General features: G+C 39.5%; 1 protein-coding gene across 6 annotated transcripts in view; it reads right to left on the minus strand.

Moving 5' to 3' along the window:
* Positions 1–667: 667 nt before the first annotated feature.
* The window catches only part of LOC117591328 (protein O-glucosyltransferase 2), a 52,161-nt gene continuing 29,799 nt past the window's right edge, over positions 668–23,029 (minus strand). For 3 of the 6 annotated variants that reach the window (XM_034284543.1, XM_034284544.1, XM_034284542.1), the window contains 4 exons: positions 17,072–17,203; positions 16,805–16,992; positions 5,131–5,317; positions 668–1,074 (listed from right to left, as the gene is read on the minus strand). In XM_034284543.1, coding sequence (XP_034140434.1) covers positions 883–1,074; positions 5,131–5,317; positions 16,805–16,992; positions 17,072–17,203 — 699 coding nt within the window. In that variant the 3' untranslated portion in view covers positions 668–882. Of the gene's footprint in view, positions 1,075–2,199; positions 2,245–5,130; positions 5,318–16,804; positions 16,993–17,071; positions 17,204–23,029 lie in introns of those variants that run through there. The other 3 variants (XM_034284549.1, XM_034284546.1, XM_034284545.1) reach the window with 3 other exon arrangements.

Genomic DNA, 23,029 nt, shown 5'->3' on the forward strand with positions numbered 1-23,029 from the left:
CGACTCGGCTATTGATGCTGATCAAGAACATATATACTTTATGGGGTCGGAAACGTTTCCTTCTGTGCGTTATATACAACCGTTATTCACACAAATACAATATACCCTATTTACTCTTCGAGTACCGGGTATACAAAAAAATTTAAAGCCTTCAGTCTATCAGAAGAGGTCGGTTTATTTCGAAGCGGAAAAATAGTTCGACTTTGTCAGGTGGTTTATTCAAGTCTCCCGTCATGCGGCAGGATGTCTCGTTCATCTCTGTGACGATTTTTCCACTGATGGTGCAGTAATTGCATATCAGTTTCCGAAACCAATAAAAATGGGCTCCACTGCCTTGTTTCCTCACGCTCTTATAAATCAGCTGTCTTTCACAACGGATACTTTTACGTCCCTGCAATATATATTTTATATGTAACATTTAAAAAACCGAATAGTCAATACAAAAAAATTCCTATTGTTTAAGTGGGCAGACGAAAAGCTTTTCTTTGATTTTAAAGAAAAACAACAAAATAAATTTGTATTGAAAAAGCTACAAATCTGTCAATTGGGGTCTCGTAAATGTATCAAAAAGATTCATACAATTCGTGCATTTATTTGCATGCTTAGACAAATATTTAAATATTTTTACATCTATTTTTATAAAACTTCTTCCTTAAGTTTTTGCAGGGATGGTTTTTACAATATATATTTGCATACATGTAATTTTCTAACTAGCTAGAATGTTCTGTGATAGTATATGTTCAATTTGGAACATAAGCTGTACATATGAAAATTATCTAATATATAAATTACTTCAACTAATTAGTCTACAGTACATATTTAAAAATAGGTTAAAATATTTTTAACACAACAAAACAATTGGAGAAACAATTCTTCAATTAACTAAACAGACGTTACCATCATTGACTGTGGTTGCGGTGCTCGGGGACGAATCATCATCGTGGCCTTTTTTAGTGTGTAGTCCCAGCCTCTCCAACGAAACCATACAATTCCTTGCCGAGCAGTTAGATCTTGAGGATCATGAAGGTATAGTCCATTTAAACCACGGCCACAGGACTTCCACCACCAGCCCCCCTAAATGATAAATGCAGAAAATTCGTTTTGTAATAGTATTTAACTAGATTTGCATTATTTTCATACCCGACACTCGAAGAGTATATAGGGGAAATACTTAGGGTCGAAAAATTTAACACACATAAGGGATCGTTTCCGACCCTATAAAGTATGTATATTCTTGATCCGTATCAGTAGTCAAGTCGATATAGCCCTGTCTGTCTGTCCGTCCGTCTCTCCGTCTTGTTTGACGCCTCGTTCTCGGAGACCATAAGAGCTAAAGTCACCAAATTTTGTGTAAAGACTCATGTGATATCACACTGAATCAAGTTTGTTTTAAAATTTCTGCATCCACAATTTTGAGTATGAGAGAAAATTAAAGACGCAGTTTCGTAGGGAATGTCCATATCTATCAGATTTTTTAATTAGGTTTAGGTTGGATCATTATTACATCTGTCATCTACATCATCACGCCCATAATTTTATCTCGGCCTCCCTACCTTAGAGCAGCACACCACACGAAGCAGAGTCTGGATGTGAGAATGTGCAAAAAATAAAAAAAAACTGCTAGACAAGGTTTGTTTTGCCACTTCAAATTAATTTCTTCATTCTGGCTGTAATAATGTTCCAATCTGACCCCAATTCGGTGATCTGATAGATATGGTTCTACCCTACCGAATTGGGTCTTCAAAATTGTGAATACAGCAGGTTTGCACGATTTGCGGGGGCGGAAGGGGGCGGGCGAAATTTTGAAAAAGACTTGTAACATTGTGAGCATCTGCATGCAAAATTAGGTGGCTCTAGCTATTATAATCTCTGAGATACAGAGGCTCTATAAGACATGGCTCTATCGACTCGGCTATTGATGCTGAACAAGAATATATATACTTTATGGGGTCGGAAACGTTTTCTTCTCTGCGTTACATACATCCACGTTGTGCACATATATATACAATATACCCTAAAAAACTAAATGTTGTTGCAATATGTAGAAAAAATTTAAAATTTAAAATTCGAAAAAAAATCATTAGGTCACATACAGTTGCGGTGCATAAAATAGCACAATGGCACTAATCTTTCTTCTTTGAGATATTTTGTTAAAACAATGGTTCTAATGAACGTTTTAAAAACGATTATATCAACTTTGAGGCTTAATTCAACTTACCCGAGAGAAATGATATGCTTTGAAGGCTTCAGTTGGAAATATTTGGAAAGAAAAGGAATTATTCCGATATTTGGGCGTTAACAAAAGTAGCACTAATATCATAAAGCCCAAATAACTTCAAATTTATAAGAAATTTCCCCAATTTTTCTTTACTATAGTTAACTTTTATTGTATTCAAAGGTTAAGAGTTTGCTTTAAAGCTTTTGGCAAAAAAAAGGCTCAAAGTCTTGTCATAAAATGTAACCTTATTTTTGCGTCTTTCCTTTGGGATTCATCTCTACAAACCTGGCAAGACCCCCAAAAATCAAGCTTTTTCTTTGATTTCGTGTTAGAAAAATATTAACTGTTATATATAACATTATGAAACATGTTATTTAACTGTTCCACTGTTTTAAAACTCCTTAGAGCTCTCTATCTGGTCTGTTTTGGGTAATTTCCCTGATGAAAAGACACAAATCCACGGCATTTTCTAATGCAGATAAGGCAGCAGTATTGTTTTATTATATATTAACAAAGAAATTTTGATTCATCATCGATTCGAGTACGGGTACTATACCACCTACATAATACGAAAAGCATGCACATACCATGAGGCGTGTCTCAGCATGATTATTATACCCGGTTTTCGAAGAGTAAATAGGGTATATTGTATTTGTGCGAATAACGGTTGTATGTAACGCACAGAAGGAAACGTTTCCGATTCATAAAGTATATATATCCTTGATCAGCATCAATAGCCGAGTCGATAGAGTCATGTCTTTCTGTCCGTCCTGATGAGCGCCTAGTACTCAGAGACTATACGATCTAGAGCCATCAAATATTGCAACCAGACTTCTGTATGCTCACACTGTTACAAGTGTATTTCAAAAATGAGCCACGCCCCCTTCCGCCTCCGCAAAAGGGCTAAAACCTCCCACAGCCACAATTTTGAAGATAAGAGAAAATGATCCGATTGGATCATTATTATAGCTACAATGAAAAATTAATTTCCAGTGGCTAAACCCACCCCGTCCCGCAGATTTTATTGTTTTTTTCACATTCTCTCATTCACACTCTGCTTCTGCTTCACTCGGCCTCTGCCTCTGCCGTCCCTTTGCCTGTGCCGTCGGTCTGCCAATGCCCCTGCCGACTTTTAACCCACCCCGTCCGCAGCTTATTTTTGATTTTTTTTTGTGTGCTGGAGCAGTTTCTCCCTCTGCCGCGAGTCTGCAGTGTGCGGGTCTAGGGAAGGGCGGCGAGCTAAAGAGACTGTTGGTGTGAGTAGTGTTGTTGATGTAGATGAGAGATGAAGAAAATATTTAAAATTTGACAAAACACCGCTAAGGTGCAGATGTAGTACTGAGTGCCGGGTATAAAAGTTGTGACGCGGAAGAAGCGTCTCACACGTCCCTTCTCGCTAGATTTTAATCTCACTTAAAGGGTTTTGTTTTTCATTAGGAAGTCGTTTTACATAAGCTCTAAAGTTTTTGCAACAAAAATAAAAAATTTTCTGTTCTATATCTACATATATATGTAAATTTATCCATATTAATTTGTGCCAACGCCAGTGTTTTTTCTACCTTGTATTCACTTTAACAAACGGTTTTTTTGCTAAACTTTTTTCTCAGACTTTAAACACTTAATTTATATTATTTTAAGCTAGATCTAGCTTTCTAGATCTCCATTTTAATTGCTCTCAAAAACCAGCACTTTCAACCGAAAATTGAATATTGCGCCAATTCTTTCACGACTTTTTGTTGGTACCATGTTTTAAAGAATTCCGAATCATTTTAGATGAGGAGCCTACTATTTACCTCACATAAGGATAGCGTGATTCTTTTGGAGTATAAGTTTTGATCCTTTAGTTTTTTTCTTCCTGAAAGTGTTTTCGACGATAATAAGTAATATTTTGTAACTTTCTGTTTACAAACGACTTAAACCCACGATTATTATATCAAAAAGATAATATATCAAAAAGCTCGGAAAAGTAAAAGTTTATATAAAATAAAAATGTTTGTGCTATTTTTGTTGCCATTTAATTTTGCTTCTTTTTCGAAAAATTTTCTAAATTATTGAGACCCTCAAAATGGTAAGGAACAATTCTCTTAGGACATGTCAACCTACTTTATATTACTGCAAAGTGCAAAAAAATGTTCCTCCTCCAAGCTCTTCGACATTTGATTGCTTGCTCACCAAATGTTATGGTAACGATAGCAAAAGGGTGCCTTGCCTCAATCTCTTCGAAAAATAACATAGCTTGCAGGGTCCTCACCCTTAATTCTCGCCTACACGCCTTCTTCTTCTATATTTGTTTTTGTTCGGCACGATCCATATTCAGTGCGTTTGTGTGCATACAAAGCAGGCAAAACGGAACATTGTGTTGGTGCAAGATGAAGTGAAAGTCTCACCGTTTGGGTTGCGTATCAAACCCTCATATAATTTATCCGTCATTTTATAGATGCATTCGTCAGCTTTAAAGAAAAGCTAAGTTCACTACAACCAGATTTAGGATAAGGACATGTGAGACACTTCTTACGCGTCACAACTTTTTTACCCGGTACTCAAGTAGGACATCAGTACCTGTGGTTTTTCTTTGAATGCCCACTAAAATTTAATTTCTTCATTCTGGCTATAATAATGATCCAATCTAATTCTGTTATCTTATAGGCGATTGGCTATTGATGCTGATCAAGAATATATATTCCACTTTTGTGATACTCTTCGAGTACCGGGTATAAAAATGATCATCAAACCATTTCTAAGCCCCATATCTTTCAGAAAAAGTTAGTCTGGATCGAAGCGGCAAAATCGTGCCCAGTAGTAAAATGAAAGACTTTATTGAAGAGAGAGTTCAGGTTCTGTTCTGAACATTTTTTAGCATTTTTTTGCAGACTTGGCCTACGCATTGTTCACAAGTAAAACATATTCCTTACCTTTAACATGCTTGCGCAGTTCAGCGAGCTTCGATCATTGTCTTTATTGTATGTAGAAAACGGACTATTATTTGATCCATACCATGGATCGTTAAGCGAGTCGCCTGCGTTTCCTTCATATCCATCGATCTCAAGCTTATAGTAATCCGCCTCTGAGTGTATTTTAAAGTGAGAATACTGGGCATATCTGTAATCAAATAAATAAGTTTCTTAACTTAAACATAATTTAGCACATTTTACCAGGTATTCGATAAATTTAGGACCATATTAGCTTTTTCTTTTACCATTTAATTACACTACCCGACACGATTTTTCCACAAGGAAGCAGATCCAGTTTTTATGAGAGATATGGGACTTAAAAAATGATGAAAATGTTCTGATATACAATTTGTTGGGCGTCCTTTAAGGTATTGCTCATCAAAATCTATGGAGAGACGCATATGCTAAAAATGCTTAATCAATCCTAAAAACGCGAATTTTTCCGTTAGATACCGACATATTTTAGGAATTTATTTAATTGAAGTATTTTTTTTTTCGAGTACTGAAGCTAGAAATACTGTGTCAGTTTGGCGCGCAACCCTCCAAATCGTCCTTGTTTTAGATTATTTTTTTTTTGGTTTGCTAGCCAATTTTAGCTCAAGCGTCTCTCTATAGATTTCTCTCCATAGATGCACCTAGACAGAAAAAATAGAGGAAATATATACATTTTTTCAACTTTTCCTGATATTTTAAAATCGACTTTTGTTATTTTTGTTGTTTTGTTGTCAAAACTGCTGGAAGGGGTGAGGGAAGCCACTGCAATTAAATTTTTTCATTCTGGCTATTATACAGATCTGAGGCAACCTTAATTTGGGAATTCGAGGATGTGGATCAGAGGAATAAAGTTTCTAGTTGGGTTAATGGGAATCGTAAAGATTATGCGGCTCAACAAGTCAGGGCTATCTACGTTCTCCTTGATACTATTTTGCATAAATATTACCCAAAGCATTTTTCTATGGACAACTAAGAATGGAAGGTTTGTTAGATGTAATCTACTACGGTAGGATGGTAGTCTCACAGTTGGATCCCAGTTGCGGCCACGCAGGGCAAAAACACTTTTTCTTCACTGATTCAATACGGCCCTGATGTATGTTGTACTGAGGGCACCATACACATGAGCTGTGTTCTAATCACCAATTTTATCAACTCTCAAGACTGTTCCTAGTTGCTCCTGCAGCTGCAGCTCGTGCAAGATAGTCACTAATCCTCCGTTTAATGGCCAAGCCGCTTCAGGTACGACCGAAAGCAGTCGTGACCGTTCAACATCTGAGCAACATAAAAGTCTACCTGTCCTTTCTTCCGCTCCAGGCACACCCTGATATCCGGGCTAAGTCTGTGGGACCTGCCACCTTTGCTCAAGTGCTCGGCACACTTCCTGTACGAGAGCCTGGGGTCCATCATGATCCCTAGGTATTTTAGGTATTGCTCTGGCCCTCTGACTGTCACGCCGATCATTGCCCGCGCTGTCTGATTGATTGCTTAGCCCCGCAACCGGAAGTATAGTGATTACACAGTCGCCAATTGGATAGGAGGATAGCGAGCTCGAGACGAAGGTGAAGTCAAGGACTGAACCTGCACATCTTCGGTTAAATGTGACCATAACGTCGAGGGTCGAAAAGGTCCTGCCTCTGCAATAAAGTGACTTGCTATGATGAATTTAAATATGTTTATGATTTATTATTTTCTTGACGACGCCGACACGAAGGACTCCCCGCTGACGTTCAATCGATTTTCGATTTATTTGCTAGTGACTAGAGGGTAGCCCGCCAGATTCGGAAACCACATTCGTCCCCATAGACGAACCAGGCCGTGGCTTCATATACTTGGAAACAGGGACTGCAAAAATTGGTTATTTGTAATTTTTGAATAAAACGAGAAGGGACGTGTAAGACGCTTCTTACGCGTCACAACATTTATACCCGGCACTCAGTACTACATCTGCAGCTTAGCGGTTTTTTGTCAAATTTTAAATTTTTTCTTCATCTGTCATCTACATCTACAACAATTCTCACACCAACACGTTCCTTTAGCTCGCCACCCTTCCCTAGAGCCACACACTGCAGAGTCATGGCAGAGGCAGAGACGCGGCAGACGCAGAGGCCGCACACTACACGAAGCAAATTGTGAATGAGAGAATGTGAAAAAAGCAACAAAAGCTGTGGGACAGGGTGGGTTTACCCACGGCAGAGGCAAAAGCCCCATACTGCAGAAGCAGAGTGTGAATGAGAATATGTGAAGAAAGACATATATAAGCTGCGGGACGGGGTGGGTTTAGCCACTGCAAATTAATTTCTTCACTCCGGCTATAATAATGGTCCAATCGGATTTGGGAGCTCTTCGCCCTTTAGCGGTGTGGAAGGGGGCGTGGCTCATTTTTGAAATACACTTGTAACAGTGTGAGCATACAGAAGTCTGGAAGCAAAATTTGGTGGCTCTAGCTTTTATTGTCTCTGAGATCCAGGCGCTCAACAAGACGGACGGACGGACATACAGACATGGCTCAATCGACTCGCCTATTGATGCTGATCCAGAATATATATATATAGGGTCGGAAACGTTTCCTTCTGTGTGTACTTACTTTGTTCACAAATACAATACTCTTCGAGTACCGGGTATAAAAATTGTTGAATCCGAACTATAATTTATCTAATGCACTCCTGAAGATTTGCGTTTTGCTCTGCATTGATTGCCGACGTCCGCCAGAAAACGTAGTTTCTCGACTGTCGCTTAATTGTCGTTGCTAGCCAATGCTTTCTGATTTGCACAGCTTGCTTCTGCCTTTCGTTGCTTGCCATTGTCGCCTTGCACACACACGCTTAAATGTGCCACCAAGCCAACTAGTCGACTTAATGCAAATGTCCTCCAGCTTTTCATAGCGTTTTCCTTCCTCCCAGCACACGTACACATGCAATCTCTCTAAGTTGGTTTCACACTAGCGACTTGCTAATTTTTCTGCGCCGTAGACTTTATTCGCAAATGTCATATTTAGGCCACAATCTTGGACGAGCTCCCAAATTTTAGTATTTGCATTTATTATATTGTATTTGTGGTCGCAGCAATGTGAGTAACGTAAAGAATTTGTATATTTGTATATAACCGTATATAACCGTATATAACCGTGTGTATAACCGAGGATGATATGGATGATTGTCTGTCTGGCCGTCTGTTCGTCTTGTTTGACGCCAGTTTCTCAGAGCCACCAAATTTTGTGTGTATACTCATGTCATATCACACTGAATCAAGTTTGTTTTTAAATTTAGCCACGCGCCCTTCCGCCACCGCAAAGGGCCACAATCTATCACATCCAAAATTGAAAACAAGTAGGACCGTGTGAGATGGATCGTACGCGTCACAACTTTTCTACCCCGGACCTCATTGTTATACCCGGTACTCGAAGAGTAAATGGGGTATATTTTATTTGTTCACAAAGTGGATATATGTAACGCAGAGAAAGAAACGTTTTCGACCCCATAAAGTATATATATTATTGATCAGAATCATTAGCCGAGTCGATATAGCCATGTCTGTCTGTCCGTCTGTCCGTCTTGTTTGTCTACTAGTTTTCAGAGACCATAAAAGCTAGAACCACCGAATTTTGCCACCAGACTGCTGTGTGCTCACACTGAAACCAGTGTATTTAAAAAAATAGCGTGTTGGCATGATAAGTTATGTATGTAGATGTAGATGACAGGTGCAGAAAAACAAAAAAATTTCAAATGTAAAATGCGAAGAAAAAAAAGTCTCATACGTCCCTTTTTAACTTTACATTTTACTTTTTTTCTCAATCTATCATCTACATCACTTCTTACAATTTTAAGTTGTATTTACATATACCAAAAACAAATAAAACAATAAATAATATATATTTATATAATACTATAATATATATTAAAACTGAGTTATTCTAAGGTACCGTGGCTTCGGCCAACGGAGGTGAGAGACGATATTGATGTTCAGATATTTTATTGCCGGCACTGCAGGCTCGGTCGAATATGAGTGTAAAACTAAATCGACAACTAAAACACTGCTATCACTGCTGCCAGAAGCGGCCTGCCAGATGTTGCCTGCTAGACGCAGCCCAGTTACACTCGAAGCACGTCCGCTCCAGCGCTGTAACAGCCATTCTTACAAAGTAAGAACATTGCCTCTACAAGAGTGGTCGCCCTCGAACCTCTCAACTTCTCTATCATTTCGTTGACCTGGACCAACTCCCTTTTTCTCTTGAGTAGGGATCTGATATAGAGGATGATGCCGATGATAAAGGTCTGTCATCTTAGCGGTCTCGTCAGCAATGCGTCCATATTCTGTTAAGTTTGTGGTGTGCCTAATGTAATTTAGCTCCTCCTACACTAGTACAGTCCCATCTGTGAAGGGAATATAGTGGGAGTGGGAGAAGTCGGTGATGCTCCACAGCTTCTTCCACGTATAGCGGAGTCAACTTGTTCCCGAGGTGTCTGTTAGATATTACCAACATTACTCGGTTAGCTGAGCTTTTTGAACCTTATTCTGTATTTGCCTGTAGGCACCTGCTACAGCAGAGTAAAAAAAGTCTACTGGCCTTTAATTGGTGACCGAATGTTTTGATCTGTTGTACTCTACAGTTTCCTGCAGGAATATATCGACGGTGTCGGTGATGCCCTTAGAGATTTTGAGGCACCTGGCAATTTCCACCAGAGTAAGGTTCCAACCTTTCCACCTGGCCGTTCGAGATACTGTGGAGTGGAGACGTGTTGGGATGAGACTCCGAAGTTATTTTGAGAAAGAGACCTAATCGTCTCAAAATTAAGTGAGGGCTCGTTGTCGCAATAGATCTGCTTTGCATTACGTATTACGGAATACATTCATAAGCTATAAGTGCGGAGCCTTTAGGTCCGCAATGGTGCGGGAAGCTATTGGATGCGTGATGGCAAATTTCGAGAACTTTTCAACACATGTCAGGAAGTATTTCCTTTCGGTTGAGAATTTATCAACATGCAGCATTTCTCCCGTGCATGAGAAATCGCAGTGAATTGCATTTACGACCTGCGGCATTACTATCGACTTAATGACAGCGGCAAGGGCGGCTTTGTCTGTAAAGTGTACGATATTCCGAGTCTTTTCCCCGAAGAAATAAAGACTTGCTTAAGAGGGAATTGGGCTTCCTCTAGGACTATCTGGTTTCTAAAACAATTGACGGGCTTATCGCGATACCTCGCTATGAACCGTCGCTGCGTCCTAGTGTGGGACGCTTTCCAAGGCATTGACATTTTGTCGAGACAGTGCGTCAGCAACGTGATTTTCTTTGCCTGGCTTATAGAAAAGCTTGGCCGCAAGCTCGTCAACGCTTTATTTGTATACCCGGTACTCGAAGAGTAAATAGGGTATATTGTATTTGTGCGAATAACGGTTGTATGTAACGCCCAGAAATAAACGTTTCCATAAAGTATATATATTCTTGATCAGCATCAAAAGCCGAGTCGATTGAGCCATTTCTGTCTGTCCATCCTGATGAGCGCCTAGTACTCAGAGACTATAAGAACTAGATCCACCAAATTTTGCCTCCAAACTTCTGTATGTTCACACTGTTACAAGTGTATTTCAAAATTACGCCCCGCGTAATCTCAATGTCATTGTCTTCTTCTTCCTTTTCTTCATTGTTTACGAATGAAGACGTAAGCGGAAGACAATGAAATATGCATGCAACTACTATTCTATTTTGGATTTGTAATGAAATGTGTATGTAATTGAATCTTTATTCAATTACATCTTTTTTAGAAACAAACATGTCTGCAAAATATTTTTTGCTATGCCGCTCGAAATCTTTAATTTGCTGTCGGCAGAAACAATAAAAGCGAAGAGTGCAGAACGTAAAACGTTTGCTATCTCTATCTAGCGCTTGCCTCTCTGAGAGCTGAGAGAGCGTGGTGAATAAGCAGGTGATCCTCCACTCAGCTGATGACGTTACCTATTAGTAATTCTACCATGCTGACGACGTCACCTTGTTACAAATTTCACCATGAGCTAGCCCTTCTGAAACTGTCTTCGCTCTCATCGGTCGACACAGCTTTTGAAGGGGGTAAAGTAATTAGGCTAAGTGCCTGCTGCACAGAGAAAACAATTCATTCAAAGGTGGAAGACTAATTATGTACATATAGAATAAGAATAAAAAAAACGTGGTGATAATTCTGAAAAAAAAATAAAAGGGAATATAAACCCGATAAACCCAAACTGAAAAGAGTTGTGGCTGCAGAGAAAACATGAAGGGTCGTGTGAGACGCTTCTTACGCGTCACAACTTTTATACCGGGCGGGCTCATTTTTGAAATACACTTGTAACAGTGTGAGCATACAGAAGTCTGGATGCAACATTTTGAGGCTCTAGCTTTTATGGTCTCTGAGATCCAGGCGCTTAACAAGATGGACGGACGGACGGACGGACAGACAACCACGGCTCAATCGACTCGGCTATTGATGCTGATCAAGAATATATATACTTTATGGGGTCGGAAACGTTTCCTTTTGTGCGTTACATACATTCACTTTGTGCACAACTACACTATACCCTATTTACTCTTCGAGTACCGGGTATAAAAAAACTAAAACCAAAAACCTGGATATAAGGTACGAAAAGAAAATTTGAAAAAGTCACCTTATTACATAACTGCATGTATGTACATATATAGGTTATGAACCACGTGTGGCAGAAAAATTGCTGACCTGGCCGATCTGGGTCTGACCCTCACTCTCGGAGGGTGGTCCGCTCCAACACCACGATCATCAGTCCCTCTTTTTTGGTGCCACCGGACCTTGTCTGCCGGCAGAGACACGGATGGACTTGGTTAGCAGGACCTAGGCATATACATGAAGTAACTATAAGGAGGCATCGTCGGTGGCAGAGTTACTCGTGGCTTTTCATAATTTTCAGTGCTGGTTTGCTTGTCGACGCGTAAGGTTGGTTGCGAACATTTTTTTTCAAACTTATTAAAAATTGTTTTTTTTTTTCAAAACACAGACTACTATTATGTGGCAAACTATTAAAAATTAAATTATGAAACAATTATTATGTTTTTTCACATTGCTTTCAAATGATTCAACAGCACACTCCATTGTCGTTGCCTTCACACTTACAGCGAGAGCCCTTTCACTCGCACTTTTCACTCGCACGTTTGCCTAATTTTTGGTTCATTTCAAAAACGACGATATAAATCAATATAATACATTTCTAAAAACAAATGTTGGTTCTTGCGTAATTGGTGAAAAAAAAATTTTGTTCCATTTGCCATTGCGGTTGACCATGTATGTCACCCTCCTACTCTCAGGTTTATTAAAATAGTTGAAAGGACTTAAAGGAAGGGAATAATTAAAAATGAAAATGTAACGAAAAAAAATATATGAATAGAGAAAAAATATAAAACAATGTTATTAATAATATTAAATACACTTAGAAGAAATAAGAGGAAGAAAAAAGTGAAATTCATGCATAATTAATAATTGATTCATTGTGTCAATGCACTACGAGGCATTTGACCACTTTTCTTGGCCGAAACAAAAGTTTCAAAAAAGTTTGTCAAAAGTAAAAAAAGTAATATTTTTTAACAGCTATACATAAGAATAACATCAGTCCGTAATGTTACGTACCCAAACAATTAACAGTGCGCACCACTGTTAAGGCAACAGCTGTTAAAGTCAGCTGTTTGGTACGAACGATAGAAAGTTATCGGAAAACTGATTTTGTTCAAGTTTAACGTGCAAAAATTTGTAAATTTAATAAATTTAAGTTAATTTTTTACAATATTCTCGATTCAGGAAGGTATTAAAAAAGTGTTTGAGTTTGAAAATAAAAAATTGACCTCATAATATGTTTAATGGCTAATTTCTTAACAAGTCCATATTTGTGACGAAAATTTGTCTTTGAATAGACTTACTGTTGAATGTAGCAGCAGCGAGTTATCAGCGGGCTGTGGTTAACAGCCGGAGCTGTTAACCGAGAAGTTATCTGCAGCGAAGGAAGCCGCCCTCCTACAAATAGGAGGAAGCATTAAACTGCATAGATAATGTAGAGTATTTAATTCTTAATCCAATTTATTTTTTTGCGCTTTTCTGCGTCTTTGCAGATATTTGAGTTTTCGTAACATAACCTAAAGTTTGGAAATTCCGAGTTGTTTGCAATGTTAAACTCAGTGAAGAAGAAAATTTGCAGAAGAAGATGCAGATTTGCATTGCATTTAAGTGGTAATACCTGTCACTAGCTTTGAGAACGATAAAAGTTATTTTTAGACCCGTTGAAGAACTTTTTTTTACAGTTTGTAGATTAAATTGAACAATTTCACGGAAAATTAAAAAAAAAATTGAAAAAAACTGTGCAGATTTGCTAAATTTGTGCTGAATCGTACAATTATGATAACGTTGACGTAACGCTATTGTGTCCAACATTCAACAACTCAAAGAAAATAAGCTGCTTGCAGTATACAAGGAAGTCAATGTAAAAATCCTATTATCTTCTACTTTTCCATTTTTAAAAATCCGCGCACAACTTTTAAAGTAAAATATGGCATTGCTTTACATATTCCCATCATTTTTTGTTAGGTTCAATTTAAAAATAAAATAAAAATTCGATTTCACCCTGAAGACTCGAAAAGTAAATAGGGTATATTGTATTTGTGGGGAATAACGGTTGTATGTAATGCACAGAAGGAAGCGTTTCCGACCCCATAAAGTATATATATTTTTGATCAGCATCAATAGCCGAGTCGATAGAGCCATGTCTGTCTGTCCGTCTGTCCGTCTTGTTTGTCGGCTAGTTCTCAGAGACTATAAGAGTTAGAGCCACAAAATTTTGGCTCCGCACTGTTGTATGCTCACACTGAAACCAATGTTTTTCAAAAATGAGCCACACCCCCTTCCGGCCCCGCAAAAGGGCGAAAACCTCCCAAATCTACAATTTTGAAGATAAAAGAAAACTAAAAACGCCATTCCGTAGGCAACTAAACCCACCCTGTCCCGCAGCTTTTGTTGCTCTTTTTACATTCTCTCATTCACACTCTGCTTCTGCTTCACTCGGCCTCTGCCTCTGCCCTCCCCCTGGCCATGACTTTTCCGACCGTTAACACCTTTTTTTTTTGTGTGAGGGCGCTACCTCTGCCTCTGCCGCAAGTCAGCAGTATGTGGGTCTAGGGAAGGACGGCGAGCGTGTTGGTGTGAGAAGTGTTGTAGATGTAGATGACAGATGAAAAAAAAAATTAAAATTTGACAAAACACCACTGAGGTGCAGATGCGCTATTGTCCCAATGACCAGTTTTGGTGGCTGTTTATGCCAAATTAGCGCAAAGGGCTTATGGCCGGGAGCAATTAGTATTTTGTATAAGTAAAATTAATTTGTGGTATTAAGCTATTGAATTGTTGCATTTACGACATACTCACAGAAGTTTGTTGCTATAGAGCATACATGTGATATGTAAAAACGATAGAGAAAGACGAAGAACATGCATTTAATAGGTGAATATCGAAATTGAAAAGAAGAAGAGATTAAATTGATTTTAATTCCGACTCGGTCGAACAGCAGCACTTGGCTTTTTATTTCGAGATTTTGATTCTGAACTGGTTGCGAGGAGTTGCGGAAACAGTGGCCAAAAGCTAATTTTTAAAAGTTAAAATCAAGACTCGGTTTTAACGCTCTGTATTAGAAAAAGAGTGACCATCAAAGTTGCGTACAAAAAGTTTTCATAGATCTTTTCATTTTCATTTCAAAAATTTCATGATCTGATATATATGGCCATTCCCTACGGAATGGCGTTCTTAGTTTTCTTTTATCTTCAAAACTGTAGATTTGGGAGGTTTTCGCCCTTTTGCGGGGGCGAAAGGGGGCGGGGATAATTTTTGAAATACACTGGTTTCAGTGTGAGGTTTTTGGTGGCTCTAGCCACAGACGGACAGACAGACATGGCTGTATCGACTATTGATGCTGATCAAGAATATAAATTAACTTTAAGTCGTGTTGGTCCGAGCTGCGGTATGCGTTGCGTTGGCTCCGCGGCCACGGGTTCCCGTGGCCCGCTCTTGTAGCGGAGGACGGTGGTTGCGGTTGGCAACTGAGTCAAGATGGCTTCTAATACAACTCTCCCATTAACGGGAGATAAAGCAACCGGGAATTCCGAGTTGTTATACTAATATAGTTACGTGCAAAATGCTGAGCACAGCCTCAAATACACTTGCGAGGCAAGTAAATAAGCAGGTTAAGATTTGATTTCGAATGAAGATTTGGATGTCCGAAACCTAGCCGGCGAGCCGTCCGCGCACACAAGAGATAAGAGCCGCCCGCGCGTAAACAAGATCATGCGATCGCTGGCGCCCAATCAGATAACAGAGCCGCCCGCTGCAACGGCATCTACTGCATCGGCGCCCTCCGTATCGGACTGGATAAGTTAGGGCGGCACATGATATTTCACATTTCTTGTGCGCTAAGTTAGGGTGTCCCATGTTATTGCTTATGTGTTAACTTATATATACTTTATGGGGTCGGAAACGTTTCCTTCTGTGCGTTACATACAACCGTTATTCCCCGCAAATACAATATACCCTATTTACTCTTTGAGTACAGGGTATAATTATAACGATATAACATGAATTGCTAATCTTATTTTTGGGAGGGGTTCCTAAGGCACTTAGCGCAGCGGCAGAAGGTTTTGGGTAGAATCATAATGGCATATTCTTCTATCTACGACTTTGTTAGGTGACGGAGTTCGTTTTTGCAGCACAACACCCACACCATTTTCCCTGAGCCTAGCCGGCCAACCCTTAGTAGACAGAGAGTGCTGACGAGACGACACTTCCCGTGTCCCTTACAAGATGTAGAAAATATTGAAAATGTAAAATTCGAACGAAAAATCGTGAAAGGACGAGTGAGACGCTTCTAACGCGTCACAACTTTTATACTCGGTACTCAGTAGTACATATGTACCTTATCGGCTTTTTTAAAGTTACATTTTACACTTTTTCTACTTCTGCCATCTACATCATCACTTCACACGCCAAAACGCTCTTTAAGCTCGCCCCTCCCCTAGAGCCTTACACCACACGAAGCAGAGTGTGAATGTGCAAAAAATTAAAAAAGCTGCTGGGCAGGGTGGGTTTTGCCACTGCAAATTAATTTATTCATTCTGGCTATAATAATGATCCAATCGGATCCCAATTCGGTGATCTGATACATGGTCCTCCCCTACCGAATTGGGTTTTTAGTTTTCTTTTATCTTCAAAATTGCGAATACAGCAGATTTTCGCGATTTGTGGGGTGGAAGGGGGTCATCAAAAATATATGTATAGACTTCGTGGAGTCGGAACGTTTCCTTCTCTGCGCTCCATACATCCACTTTGTTCACAAACACAATATACCCTATTTACTCTTTGAGTACCGGGTAAAACAATAAAGTACAGTTATACTGACTGAGTGGAAGTTACTACTCGTTTCGCTAACTTTTCCTTATTTATTAATATCTTCTTAATATATTGGTTGTTAAGCCTGTGAAATAAGAATATATAAAAAATCCTTTAAAAGTAGCTTGCAGTGCATAACAATTTTTTACTGATATGGTCCTGACTGACATCGACACGGAAATGCCCATATACTATGTTCCATACAAGTACCGACTATGAACACTTACCGTTTGTTACCTTCAAAGTCTTCCAACTCGACTCTAAGAGTATACTCTTCATTGTTCGTCAACATATAAATATTTTCATTTCCCAACCAAAACTCCTTCGATGGTTCACCAAATCCGTTTTTGTAATCTGACCAATCTCGATTAAAGTTTTCACGTGGCTCCCCAAAGTCATCACGTCTTTGAATCACCTAAAAATGAAATTATCATTGAGCATATTCGTTGATGAAATTAAATGAAGCTGAAATTTGATGTGAATGAAATTTGTACCGTCCAGCCTCCATCAGAAATTTCCTGTTCACAGTATACTTTTAGGAACCAATATGTTGTGCCTCGAATTTGCAAGTAAAAAACTCCAGAATTTCTCATTCCGGCATTCAACAAGTCCACACACGAGAATCCCTATAAATATACAAGTGGATGCGTTAATTCTAAATATGAACATTTGTATTTATAAAAGAAATTGATTTCAGTAACTCAAAAACGCCTGAGCTGTTTTTTAAAAATGTTTGATCTGTCTTCCGTAAGCGTAGATAGGAACATAAGTCGAACTTATGCTAAAGATCGCGCATTCGTGGAATGAGTCAGGGTGGTTAGAAAATCTACAGACGCTCACGATACTCTTGTTTCTCTTTTTATACCCAGTACTCGAAGAGTAATTTGTATTTGTGGGGAATAACGGATGTTTGTAACGCACAGAAGGAAACTTTTCCAACTCCATAAAATATATTTATTCGTAAACAGCATTAATAGCCGAGTCGATTGACCCTTGTCTATCTGTCCGTCCTTATAAGCGCCTAGTACTCAGAGACCATAAGCGATAGGGCAAACCCACTTTTGTATCCAGACTTCTGTATGCTCACACTGTTACAAGTATATTTCAAAAATTATCCCCGCCCCCTCCCGCCGCCAAAATATCATACAGCCACAATTTTGAAGATAAAAGAAAACGCCATTCCGTAGGGAATGACCATATCTATCAGACAACTGAATTTGGATCAAAATGGATCATTATTATAGACAGAATGAAGCAAACAATTTCCAGCAGCTTTGCTTATTTTTTGCACATTCTCTCATTCCACACTCTGCTTCGAGCAGTGTGCGGCTCTAGCGGAGGAGGGCAAGCTTAAATAACGCGGTATACATGTAGTGACGCATAAAAAGCGTCTCACACGTCCCTCCTCGTTTTAACTCATATTGAACCAATAAATTGAACCATATTGAACCACAATGGACAAATGGGAAACTTTTGAACGTACTTTTAACGAGACAGACTTAGGTCGTGAACTGCTAGAATGATTAAATAATAATATCCTGATTTCCACAAAATAATTCCATAGCTTTTGAAACTTAACAGTCGAAACTAATCAAAAACGTACACAGAGGGTATTATTCGTAACAGTACAGCTGCCTTTTTTGTAACCCCAAAAACACTGTCTCAGATGCATTTTCACACAGCAAGATAATAATCACCACAAGAGCTGCCGAACCCTCATTTTTATACCCGGTACTCGAAGAGTAAATAGGGTATATTGTATTTGTGGGGAATAACGGTTGTATGTAATGCACAGAAGGAAACGTTTCCGACCCCATAAAGTATATATATTCTTGATCAGCATCAATAGACGAGTCGATAGAGCCATGTCTGTCTGTCCATCTGTCCGTCTGTCCGTCTTGTTTGTCGGCTAGTTCTCAGAGACTATAAAAGCTAGAGCCACCAAATTTTGCATTCAGACTGCTATATGCTCACACTGAAACCAGTGTATTTCAAAAATGAGCCACGCCTGCTTCCGCCCCCGCAAAAGGGGCGAAAACCTCCCAAATCTACAGATTTGAAGATAACAGAAAACTAAAAACGCCATTCCGTAGGGAATTGCCATATCTATCAGATCACTAAATCCGATCGGATCATTATTATAGCCACAATGGAGAAATGAATTTCCAGTGGCTAAACCCACCCTGTCCAGCAGCTTTTGTTGCTCTTTTTACATTCTCTCATTTACACTCTGCTTCTGCTTCACTCGGCCCCTGCCTCTGCCCTACCCCTGCCGCTGCCTCTTCCGACTTTTAAGCCACCCCGTCCCGCAGCTTATACTTGTTTTATTTTTTATCCGAGTCAGCAGTGTGTGGGTCTAGGGAAGGGCGGCGAGCTAAAGGAGCGTGTTGGTGTGAGTAGTGTTGTAGATGTAGATGACAGATGAAGAAAAAATGTAAAATTTGACAAAACATCGCTAAGGTGCAGATGTAGTCCTGAGAGCCGGGTATAAAAGTTGTGACGCGTAAAAAGCCTCTCACACGTCCCTTCTCGTTTAAAGTAATATTATTGACTTAACATATTACTACGTTTTTATAGCCGCTACTTAAAAAGTTTAATGTTATATTGGGCTTCAGTGTAAGTGATGTGCGGAAAGTACAGTAGGAAACGTTCCTAGACCCAGAAAGTATACGTATATATTCTTAATCAGCTTCAATGGCCGATTCGATGTCTAGCTGCCTCTCTGTTCGTCTTAATTGAGTGTTGTATAGTCTTTAGTCCTAGTTATCATGGACTATAAAAGCAAGCGCAACCACATTTTTATACCCGGTACTCCAAGAGTAAATAGGGTATATTGTATTTGTGTGCAATAACGGTTGTATGTAACGCACAGAAGGAAGCGTTTCCGACCCCATAAAGTATATATATATTCTTGATCATTCTTGTCTGTCTGTCCATCTTTCCGTCTGTCCGTCTTGTTTGTCGGCTAGTTCTCAGAGACTATAAGTGCTAGAGCCACCAAATTTTGGCTCCAGACTGCTGTATGCTCACACTGAAACCAGTGTATTTCAAAAACGAGAAGGGTCGTGTCTTACGCGTCACAACTTTTATGCCGGGTATAAAGGACTACATCTCAGGACTACATCTAGATGTAGAAGACATCGCCAACCACTAGATATCGTTCACATTACAGAACACGTAGTAAAAAGCCTACTAAATAAAATGCATCAAAAATATTGGATCAGTTAATCGTATTTTCCAATTTATGAGATATTTAAAACAGAAATAAAATTGGTACTTTTTCCCTGCACATTCTGTGCAATAATGACCGCTAGGTTTCACATCAGATTTTTCGAAAGTGGCGTCATCTATGAAAATTTTTTGTACGCAACTTTGATGGTCACTCTTTTTCTAATACAGAGCGTTAAAAACCGAGTCTTGGTTTTAACTTTTAAAAATTAGCTTTTGGCCACTGTTTCCGCAACTCCTCACAACCAGTTCGGAATCAAAATCTCGAAATTAAAAGCCAAGTGCTGCTGTTCGACCGAGTCGGAATTAAAATCAATTTAATCTCTTCTTCTTTTCAATTTCGATATTCACCTATTAAATTCATGTTCTTCCTCTTTTTCTATCGTTTTTACATATCACATGTATGCTCTATAGCAACAAACTTCTGTGAGTATGTCGTAAATGCAACAATTCAATAGCTTAATACCACAAATTAATTTTACTTATACAAAATACTAATTGCTCCCGGCCATAAGCCCTTTGCGCTAATTTGGCATAAACAGCCACCAAAACTGGTCATTGGGACAATAGCGCATCTGCACCTCAGTGGTGTTTTGTCAAATTTAAAATTTTTTTTTCATCTGTCATCTACATCTACAACACTTCTCACACCAACACGCTCGCCGTCCTTCCCTAGACCCACATACTGATGACTTGCGGCAGAGGCACACAAAAAAAAGGTGTTAAAGTTCGGAAAAGTCATGGCCAGGGGGAGGGCAGAGGCAGATGCCGAGTGAAACAGAAGCAGAGTGTGAATGAGAGAATGTAAAATCAGCAACAAAAGCTGCTGGACAGGGTGGGTTTAGCCACTGGTAATTAATTTCTCCATTGTGGCTATAATAATGATCCGATCGGATCCCAATTTAGTGATCTGATAGATATGGCCATTTCCTACGGAATAGCGTTTTTAATTTTCTTTTATCTTCAAAACTGTAGATTTAGGAGGTTTTCGCCCTTTTGCGGTGGCGGAAGGGGGCGTGGCTCATTTTTGAAATACACTGGTTTCAGTGTGAGCATACAGCAGTCCAGAGCCAAAATTTTGTGGCTCTAGCTCTTATAGTCTCTGAGAACTAGCCGACAAACAAGACGGACAGACGGACAGACATACATGGCTCTATCGACTCGGCTATTGATGCTGATCAAGAATATATATCCTTTATGGGGTCGGAAACGTTTCCTTCTGTGCGTTACATACAACCGTTATTCCCCACAAATACAATATACCCTATTTACTCTTTGAGTACCGGGTATAATGAGCCCCGCCCCCTCCCGCCCCTGAAAAAGGGCGAGAACCTCTCAAATCTATAATTTTAAGTTAAACCAAAACTAAAAACGACATTCCGTAGGTAATGGCCATATCTATCAGATCGCCAAATTGGGATCCGATTGGATCATTATTATAGCCACAATGAACAAATTAATTTCCAGTGGCTAAACCCACCCCGTTCTGCAGCGTATATTTGTTTTTTGCACATTCTCTCATTCACACTCTGCTTCTGCATTATGCAGCCTCTGCCTCTGCCGATTTTTAACCCACCCCGCCCCGTAGCTGTGCCTCTTTCTCTGCCGTGAATTTGCAGTGTGTGTGTCTAGGGAAGGGGGGCGAGCTAACGGAGCGTGTTGGCGTGAGAAGTGTTGTAGATATAGATGACAGATGAAGAAAAAAATTAAATTTTGACAAATAACCGCTAAGGTACAGATGTAGTACCTGTAGTGGTACAGATGTAGGGTATAAAAGTTGTGACGCGTAAGAAGCGTCTCACACATCCCCTTCTCGTTTTGTCTACATCTTTCACCAACATTCACATCTACTTCCACATCACTTCTCACGCCAACACGCTCCTTTAGCTATCCCCCCTCCTCTAGTGGCACAGTCTGCAGAGGCACTGCAGAATGAGAGAATGTGAAAAAAACAACAAAAAACAAGCTGCTGGACAGGGTGGGTTTAGCCATTGCGAATTAATTTCTTCATTGTGGCTATAAAATGATTGAATCGGATCCCAATTTGGTGATCTGATAGATATGGTCATTCCCTACGGAATGGCGTTCATAAGGACGGACAGATGGACGGACGGACGGACAGACAGACATGGCTCAATCGACTCGTCTATTGATGCTGATCTAGAATAAATATACTTTATATGGTCGGAAACGTTTCCTTCTGTGCGTTATATACAACTGTTATTCCCCATAAATACAATATATGTACATCTTTCCCAACCGTTATACCCCACAAATACAATATAGGGTATATACTCTTCGAGTACCGGGTATAAACAGTTAGTTTGGTTCGATTTTGTCAAGTAGTGTAATAGACTTTAGAATTAGTTCTAAGTTTTTTTGTTTTTTTTTTTTTGTTAGGACGTTGATATGCAATGACTGCACTATCAAGTGGCCCATGCCACACCAAGCCAAAGCCTGTTAAGCGCGGAACCCAGCAGAACGTAGCCCTCCTCCCGCCCAACCGACCGAGTGGCGCTGCATGCAGGAAAGATAGATGTTAGGCTAATATTCGAGGAAAATTAGAACTAAACACAACTAAACTAGAGCAAGTATAGCTAAACAAGAAAATGATCAAAATCAGAAACAAGTCAAAGCTAAAATGAAACTAACTACGGGAGAGGTAGGCTAGTATAAGAAATTTAAGAAGAGGAAGGGAGTTAGTCGAGCATAAGACCCTAAAGGGTTCGTGCAAGGCATAATTCGATCTGCACAGTTTAAGGAACAAAGGCATATAGTTTCTAGTGGGTTTAATGGGAATCGTAAAGTTTACATGGCTCAACAAGTCAGGGATGTCTACATCCCCCTTGATCAAGTTGTGCATACAAATTACACCAAGCATTTTTCTACGATTAACTAAGGATGGAAGGTTTATTAGAAGGAGTCTGTAGTAGGATGGCAGTCTCACAGTTGCATCCCAGTTGAGGCCACGCAGGGCAAAACGTTTTTCTGCACTGATTCAATACGGTCCTGATGATGTATATTGTACTGAGGGCACCATACTCATGAGCCGTATTCTCAAAGCGGACGAACAAGCGGGATATAGAGACTCTTCGTTATATAGGGGTCATCAAATTCCTTTGACCATCTCTTTATAAACCCAAGCACACCCATGGCTTTATTTACCATGGTAGGAATGTGTTCAGAAAACTTTAACTTGGGGTCTAGCTTAACATCTAGATCAT

The sequence above is a fragment of the Drosophila guanche genome, unplaced genomic scaffold, assembly GCF_900245975.1.
Source record: "Drosophila guanche unplaced genomic scaffold, DGUA_6, whole genome shotgun sequence".
Lineage (NCBI taxonomy): Eukaryota > Metazoa > Arthropoda > Insecta > Diptera > Drosophilidae > Drosophila > Drosophila guanche.